The sequence below is a fragment of the Auxenochlorella protothecoides genome (genome assembly GCF_000733215.1).
Source record: "Auxenochlorella protothecoides strain 0710 unplaced genomic scaffold scaffold93, whole genome shotgun sequence".
NCBI lineage: Eukaryota > Viridiplantae > Chlorophyta > Trebouxiophyceae > Chlorellales > Chlorellaceae > Auxenochlorella > Auxenochlorella protothecoides.
In genome coordinates this window covers 138,192-146,301 of record NW_011934269.1, presented here as the reverse complement: position 1 = coordinate 146,301, position 8,110 = coordinate 138,192, and the positions used below count along the sequence as shown (strand labels likewise).

At 61.5% G+C, this 8,110-nt stretch overlaps 4 protein-coding genes across 4 annotated transcripts in view; 2 read left to right on the top strand and 2 right to left on the bottom strand.

The window, feature by feature from the left end:
* F751_6658 (hypothetical protein) overlaps window positions 1-764 on the top strand; it is a gene marked incomplete at both ends in the record, with an annotated part of 3,248 nt that extends 2,484 nt beyond the window's left edge. Inside the window, 2 exons of the mRNA XM_011401337.1 lie at window positions 267-379; window positions 581-764. Of these exons, the coding sequence (XP_011399639.1) occupies window positions 267-379; window positions 581-764 (297 nt within the window). The remainder of the gene's footprint in view (window positions 1-266; window positions 380-580) is intronic.
* Window positions 765-975: 211 nt separating this feature from the next.
* Window positions 976-1,705, bottom strand: F751_6657 (hypothetical protein; the record flags this gene model as incomplete). The annotated part of the gene is made up of 4 exons (XM_011401336.1): window positions 976-1,011; window positions 1,152-1,295; window positions 1,405-1,476; window positions 1,607-1,705. 4 exons carry the CDS (start codon window positions 1,703-1,705, stop codon window positions 976-978), a joined length of 351 nt encoding a protein of 116 aa, XP_011399638.1.
* A 333-nt stretch (window positions 1,706-2,038) lies between these two features.
* Window positions 2,039-2,903, bottom strand: F751_6656 (hypothetical protein; the record flags this gene model as incomplete). The annotated part of the gene is made up of 2 exons (XM_011401335.1): window positions 2,039-2,330; window positions 2,593-2,903. 2 exons carry the CDS (start codon window positions 2,901-2,903, stop codon window positions 2,039-2,041), a joined length of 603 nt encoding a protein of 200 aa, XP_011399637.1.
* A 1,108-nt stretch (window positions 2,904-4,011) lies between these two features.
* On the top strand, window positions 4,012-7,975 carry F751_6655 (2,3-bisphosphoglycerate-independent phosphoglycerate mutase 1; the record flags this gene model as incomplete). Its single annotated transcript, XM_011401334.1, has 8 exons — window positions 4,012-4,132; window positions 4,392-5,492; window positions 5,636-5,736; window positions 6,088-6,221; window positions 6,597-6,811; window positions 7,062-7,145; window positions 7,394-7,599; window positions 7,808-7,975. The coding sequence occupies 8 exons, from the start codon at window positions 4,012-4,014 to the stop codon at window positions 7,973-7,975; spliced, it is 2,130 nt and encodes a 709-aa protein (XP_011399636.1).
* Between the last annotated feature and the right edge of the window lie 135 nt (window positions 7,976-8,110).

Below are 8,110 nucleotides of genomic sequence, written 5' to 3'. Positions count from 1 at the left end.
CCGCGATGGTCGTGCTGCCTTGGACTGCTGGCTGTGAGGTCTGGATGCCTGGGTGGCCGGGAACCCCCTTGGGAGTCTTGGCAAGGCGAGGCTCCGAGACACCCACCTCATCAAGCAAGTTGTCCACGGGTGCGCTTGTGTGATGCTTTTTACGCCCCCCCCCCTCCTCTTCCTTGAGACCAAGCCCACCTCCTAGGCCTTGCCTCTGATCCCCACCTTTCAGGCCAAACCTCAAAACCCTTGCACCTGGGCCTCCCCCCCCGCAGGAGTACATGGAGCTGCAGGTGGAGTTCAACAGGCGGTATGAGCAGTACTTCAGGCTGCACCAGGTACTGCAGGCGAATCGCAACGACTTTGCGGCCTGGCGCGAGGCACTGGAGTCGCCGGGGCTTTCGGCTGGCGAGAGGGCCAGGCGAGGCTGGGATTGCGGTGTTGACTCTCTGGTGGAGGAAGCGGGGGGATGACGTGATGGCATGCTCCCCTGCACCTTCACGCATGCTTGCTGTCCCCTTGCCAGGCATTACAGGAGATTGGGCATCTGTGCTATGGCGTCAAGTACAGCACTCCCACCCAACCGCAGGATCGAGGCCAAGATCCAGGAGCGCTGGGATCGGCAGGCGCAGCGCGCCAAGCGCTGGGACGCGGCCTTCCGTGTGCTGCATGTGGAGCTGGAAAGCATGAAGGCGGCGCTGGGCGAATTCGTGCGCGGCATGGAGGAGGGGGAGGGCGCCCGGTCCGGGGGCGCCATCGCCAGCGAGGCCTGAGGCAGAGGCGGGAGGCCCATGCTGCGCCCCCTCCACCGCTCCTCGTCGCGGCGTGGGTGATCCACGCACAGAGCTGGCCTCGGGAGCACCAGTGGTGCCAGAGGCACAGAGGGCAGCGCCACTTTGCAGACCTTTCCACGGAGCGATTCGCGCCAACCAAAAACTCTGTACCATGCTTTTACCCTCTATTCCCTGGCCTTTGAAATGCACTCTAGGCGTGCAGGTGGTCCAGCTGTGCGATCTCTGCCTGTGTGTAACAAATGCATCGGCTTGTTTTGAGGGAGGTGTCGATCAAAATTAGAGCCCTGTCTTCACCCAAAGCCCAGTGTCAGTCACCCTTGCCCATGGCAGCAGCGCATGCCTCTCTAGCCTCAAGAGCCTTCCCACCTTCAGCTGCTCCATCTTCAACCCCATGGACCGCTGCAGCTTGCCCCGCTGGTCCTCCGCCAGGGACTCGCCCAGCTCCGTGTATGCCTTCAGCACTTCATTCACTGCGGTCCTTGCAGTCTCGGCGCTCTCATTGAAGTATGTCTGTGCGAATGAAGAGGGCGAAATGGGCATCTCTCTGTCATTTGACGTGGAACGGTGGTGATCCTGATCGGGTAGACCAGTCAGGGGTGGGGAGGGACCCATGGCGCACCGTCTCTGCATCCTCCTGGGCGTACTCAATCTCGTCCCGTGCCTCTACAAACTTCTCATTCAGGGCATCCACCTGTGGAGAGAGGCGGATGCGCGAGTTACAAGTTTAAGCACCGCTGCTGGAGCGAAATCAATGAAGCATGGTTGAGGCTTGTCTTTGGGCCACACCTCTTTCCAGCCGTGGCCTTCACAATAAAAGCTACCTGAGACTCGTACGATTCTTTCGATATAGAAGAGAATGGGCGCATCGCACGATGTACTCTGCTGAAAGCGCCCCGATGGCACCCCGTCAGGTTCAGCATGCTTCCCAGCCACCGAGCGTACAGTGTTACACTCATCCCACGACACTGAGTAGGAGTGGGCCCTCGGGGGTGTTTGTGGGGTTCATATGCTTATATTGTATGTATAATTGCGGGGACTGATCGGTATCTCGTCGAGCATTCCGGGAAATCAGCGCTGGGAGACCAACTGTGAACGAGTGACCCGACTTACGGGACGCACCTCCCTGCCTCCATTTGTGAGATTTTACATCCAAACCTGGATATCTTGTGTCAAAAGGTACGATCACTATGATCTACTCAAGTCTCAAGCAGTGCCATCAAGCAGTGCAATGAAGAGCTCCAGAAGCCCTGCATTCACCACTTATCATCCCAGGAGTCCTCGTCTCCCTTGGAGTTGTTGTTGCCGCCGTTGCCATTCGTGAAGTTCCTGATCACGGAGATGGCCACGTTTGCCAGCATGAAGATGAGGAAGATGTTGAAGATGCCGGAGATCCCAAAGCTAGGGAAGACGCCGATGCCGCCTCCATAGAAGGGCATGCCATAGCCGCCACCAAAGAAGGGCATGCCCATGCCGATGCCGCCACCCAGGGGTGGTGCGACATACGTGTTATAGCTATTGTACTGCCGGCTGGGGCCGGGGCTAGGCCTGGTAAGGGTATAGGAGGGAGTGTGTGAGAGTGGCAAACCGCTGGCTGGCTGGGGACGTGCCTGGCGGGCAACTGGGACATATCATGCTGATGTCAAGTTCACGCAGCCAACTTCAATAATAAGTTCAAAAACTCAACTCTGCATGAGCCCTCCATTCAATCGACAGCATGCTCATTCGCGCAGGACGCATTTGACAAAGCTCATGTACACGCCATGCTCATAAGCCTCACACATCAGATCATGGTCACCCCGCACCACACCTGCTCGGAGCCGGGGCGGCCCGGCGGGACGAGAAGCTGCTGCCTCCCACTCTTCCACCACTCCTGGCAGCCTCCGCGGCGTCGGGCGTCGCCGTGAGCAGCAAGGCAGCGCCGAGCAGCGCTGCAGACGGGACTGCAAGTCGGTCGATCCACGACTTCTTCTCCTCTCCGCTCGCCTGAGCGCGGATGGAGCGACTAGGACACCTCAAGCCGCGAGGCATCTGTGTCGCGGGCCGGAACGCGGCTGTCTTGGGCATCATGGTGGAGGAGAGGCTGGTGGTCAGCATGGGACTCATTACCGACATGGACATTGCGTTACACCCGAAATTTGCCTAATGAGGTAAGCGCGAGATATTCGTCAGGAATGCGGGTCTCACACAGTTTCGTTGAACGATTTGGCTCGGAAGCCTCTGGCAGGATTTGTGCGCCTCATAAAAATCTTGTTTGTAGTCACGTGGGTAGCCCTCGACCCTGGATCCATTCTGAACGCTACCAAACTCCGGTCAGCTCCCTGTTTGCCCAGCCTGCGAGTCACAGTAGGGTGTGCATGGATTACACAGCAGCACAATGCTGCCGATCAGATGCATGCCGTAGGTTGTACTCGGTCATTGGCATCACTCAGGTGCAGGTAGACCACCAGAAGTAGGCCAGATGCCACGTAGATGCCAGCATCGTGCAGACCTCCCAACGATTTCTGGAATGGAACCAGTGTTGGTGCGTACATAGCAAATGCGCAAGAGTGGTCCAAACACAGTGGTCATCAAAGAGTCAGACTGTGACAGATTTGTAAAGAACCAAGGTTGAATGTAGCTTCCGAGAACTGAAACTACACAGCCATCAACCTATACTTGAGTCCACGCCTATTTTTATCTTGTGGTCTGCTCGTGAGTGGCGATCCTCCACACAAACCCGTACCCCTATCACACTCAGCTGCCGCAGCCCAATGGTCCTTACCATCTTCAATGCTTTCTCAATGGGGTAGAGTCAACCAGCACCATGACCTGTGTGTGCTAGGAGTGATGTGCAGGTTGATGGTGAGGGGACGACAGCCCTGCTCTCGACGCCACACCTTGCGCAGGCAGCAATGTGGGTCACCGCTGTGGCCGTCGGCGCCTGCCATGGATCTGGTGGCCATTGTTGCATCACGCAATATTAAGCGATCGTTTGATACTTCATGACAAGGACTGGAAAGGAATGGGCGTCATACATCCCCATGCAGGATCAATGCAGTGTCTAGTTTCTGAGGGTGATTGTGATGGGCAGGTGCCCGTCTGCTGGCATGAGCAAGGGTCCCCCGGCAGGTTGGATGTGGTCCAGCACGCGCCCTCACGAAGCCGCCCGATAATATATCGAGGACACACTGCATCTCGATGTCACTCATCGTACAATTCCCACTTTCCCACCCCACAATCATGTAGCATGGCCCCGGAACGCATCGCCTTCGTGCTCATAGATGGCCTGGGTGACGTCAACGAAGCAGGGCTGGGGGGCCGGACACCATTGCAAGCAGCCCACACCCCATTCCTCGATGCCATCGCCGGTGCGTTCGGTTGCAGACCCATGTTTTCGGTGTGAAGGAGCTATCTCCCGCGCGTCGATCTGGGCCACGGGTCTTTGTCTGGCCCTACCCCGTGGGAAACTCCCTGGCCTGGTGCTGTGATCGCCCACCTCTGGCCACCCCCCGACACCACACCACCCTCCACCCACCCAGCATGGTGGCCCCTGCTCTTGGCCGCCTCGCCCCATCCCCCGGCTGCATCCCACTCCCCCCACTCCCCCCTCCCTTTCCATCAACGCAGCGGCGGGGCTGAATGGCTTGATGGACCCGGTGGCCCCGGGCCTGGCATGCGGCTCCGACACCGCCCACCTCTCCCTGCTAGGTCATGACCCCCGCGCCTGCTACCGCGGCCGCGGCGCGTTCGAAAGCCTGGGGGCCGGCCTGCTCATGGACCCCGGGGACATCGCCTTCAAGGCCAATTTTGCGACGCTGGACCCGGCCAGCGGCATCGTGCTGCGCCGCCGCGCCGACCGCCGCTTCGAGGCCGAGGGGCCTGTCCTCTGCGCCGCGCTGGACGGCTTGCCCATCCCCGGCTTCCCGGAGCTCGGCCTGCGCGTGCGCTACGCCACCGAGCACCGGGCGGGGGTGGTCATCGCCGGGCCGGGACTGACGGACGCCATCACCGGCACCGACCCGCTTCGGGACGGTCTGCCCCTGCTGGACCCGGCCCCTGTGGAGGAGGAGCGAGGGGGGTATGGCGAGCAAGGAAACGGGGCGGCAGACGGCTCTGGAGTGGAGGCTGGTGGCGGCCAGGGCACCGATGCAGAGGGCAACATGGGGGGGCCGCCCGGCGACGAGCCGGCAGGCCCTCGGAAGGAGAGGCCCCCTCCCAGCGCTCGCAGCGCCGCGTGCTACAGCGCGGCAGCCACCAGGGCCGCCAGCGATGCGATGCGTGCGGCGCTGGCCCGCCACCCGATCAACGCGGAGCGTGTCTCACGCGGCCTCCCTCCCGCCAACGTCGTGCTCCTGCGCGGCTGCGGGGCGCGCCTGGCGCTGCCGGCCTTCCCCGCGCGGCACGGCCTGCGCGGCGGCGTGGCGGCGCCCACGCGCATCATCCGCGGCCTGGCCCTGACCCTGGGCATGGCCGCGCTGGACGTGCCGGGGGGCACCGGGGACTACCACACCGCGCTGCACGCCAAGGCGCAGGCGGTCGCCGCCGCGCTTTCCGCCCACCGCCTGGACTTGGGCTTCCTGCATGTGAAGGCAGTGGATGACGCGGGGCATGATGGCAGCGCCGCACACAAAGCCGCGCTGCTGGGCGCCGTGGACGCCATGGTCGGGCAGCTGCTGGCGCGCCTGGCGCGCGCCCGGCTGGACAGCGGGGAGGAAGGAGGTGTCGGCGGTGCGTGGGCGTGTGTGCGGGAGGGCTGCAGATTAGACCAGCTCAAGGGGGGCCGCATGCCTTACTGGTCGTCTATGTCCTTCCCTGCCGCCGCCTCCCTGCCATCCGATGTTCCCCCCGTCCAACGGCACCCTGCCCAGCAGAGTATACCATTGTGGTGACGGGGGACCATTCGACCCCGGTGGCCACCATGGATCACTCCTGCGAGCCGGTGCCGGTCGCCATCGCCCACCTTCGACACGTGGTGAGCCAGCGCAAGGGGCCCGGGCCGTTCTGCCTGTTATGTCTGGAGGGCTCCTCTGGAGGGAAGGGTCCCTGGAAGCTGGGGAGCTTCTCCTAATTTCAAGGTTCAACGACCATTTCCAGCCGCTCCTACATCAGTCGCTCAGTGCTTCTAGGGCGTGTGCCTGGACACATGCAGGTGCAAAGACTGGGAGGAGCAAAGGCGCTGCTGGACATCCCGCTGGAGCCCATCACCCTGCCACCCGTTCCGGGAGAAGAGGGCGGGGAGGAGAGCGCCAGCCCGACTCTCCCAGCCTCCCTTGAACCCAGGCTGCAAGCCCAGCCACAAAAACCGCCCTCCTCCCCACACCAGGAGATGGGAAAGCCCTCATCTGCGCAGACCTTCGGGGACAGCGTCTCCTCGTTTGATGAGTCAGCCGCTGGCGCTGGAGGCCTGGGCCGTTTCCCTGGGTCACAGCTCATGCCCCTCATCAAGCACTTTGCTGGGTGGGGCCCTTCCCCCCAGGACACGGCGAGGGCAAGACGACGGGAGGAGTGAATTGATGCAGCGTGGGCGTCCGCCCTTGCCGTCCAGTCCTCCATTATCCATCCATTCTTTGCAGGTTTTCACCTTTTCCTTCAGTCCATCCCTTACGTAAAATTAGTACCATACGCAAAGAATGACTGCGAAGTCCTGTCTCGCGACGATATCATACCCAATGTGTTCTGTAAATGAGGCTGTCCGCTGGGCTGGTGGTGAGCAGCCGCGTCTGGATCCCGAGTCAAGCACCGTGTCCACGCGCCCCTACGCTGTGCCTCGACTGAGGCAGGCGCTGCACCCACCAACATGCCACGCTCCCCACGTGTGCTTTCCATTCAAAGCCATGTGGTGGCAGGGTGCGTGGGCAACAAGGCAGCCGTATTTCCCCTGCAGCTCCTGGGCTTCGAGGTGGATGCCGTGAACACCGTGCAGTTCAGCAACCACACGGGCTACCCCCTGTGGAAGGGGAAGGTGCTGAGTGGGGAGGAGTTGTGGGACCTCATAGATGCCATGGAGACCAATGGGCTCCTGTCCCAGTACACCCACCTGCTCACTGGTGGGTGCCGAGGCAGTACTGATGGGGCTTAGGGAAGGCTACTCTGGTGCGCATGCATGCAAGACTCCTGCTTTGCAAGCACCGCAGATGTTGTGTGCTGGAGTGTATCATAGGAACTCACACTCCTACCATCCTGGTGGATCCTCAGAAACCATCTTGGGCACCCGCACAGGACGGCATGAGCCATGTAAGGAAACATGCCGCACTGCATCACAGGCCAGCCTTCCCTTCCTTCTCTGCCCCCAAGCAGGGTTCATAGGGTCTCTCTCGCTCCTTCACACCATACACCGTGTGCTTCTGAAGCTTCGAGAATACAACCCGGCCCTCGTGTATGGTGGGTCTGCAAGGGGGGGGCGCCGAGATGCTTGAGGTCTGCTTCATGTTGCCGAGATTGAGGCGTGGCCGGGTAGTTGCTGTATGGAGGGCATTGCATAGGTCGTTATCATTGTCAGTTGACCGCTGAGTAGCGGATGGCTCGCTCAACTCTCCGCCTTGGCATAGCAATCTCACTCCCCTAACAGCACCTGCCCCAAGCCCCCATCGTCCTCACCCCTCCCCACTCTCTCATGCCGCCATGCGCAGTGTGCGACCCGGTGCAGGGTGACAACGGCCAGCTGTACGTGTCTCCAGACCTCCCACCCGCATTCCGGAGCGAGTTGACGCCCATCGCCACCATCATGACGCCCAACCAGCTGGAGGCAGAGCTGCTGACGGAGCGCAGCATCGGCAGCGTGCAGGAGGCCCTGGACGCCTGTGCCCAGCTCCACCGCCTGGGGCCCCATACGGTTGTGAGTGAGATCGAGAGGATCAGTGCGGGGGACAAGAATCGTGAGATTAATTTCATTGTGAAGGGGACGTACAGCGAGGGTCTCAATCTGTCGCCAGGGACCTCAGAGCCTCTCCCACCAGCTGCAACTGGGGTTGCCCCAGCACCCGGCTGGCAGCCAGAACCAACCCTTCCACCCAGCACTCCCCTTCCCTTGCACCCACGACCAGGTGATCACCAGCTTGGACTTGGAACCAGACCACGTGACCGTGCTCGCGAGCACAACGCAGCCTCAGGCAGAGGGCGCGCTTTCCACCTTTCGTATCCTGGTGCCGCGGGTGCAGGCCTACGTCACCGGCACAGGCGAGCTGGGGGGGGATGAGTACAGGGTGAAGTGACAATAGCTCTTGGTGAGGCCACGAGGACCTGGGACAACCTTGCACTCCATGAGCATCAAGCCAGTGGACCACCACCCTACTGACTCTGCACATCCCGGCAGGGGACCTGTTCACCGCACTCCTCCTCGGCTGGTT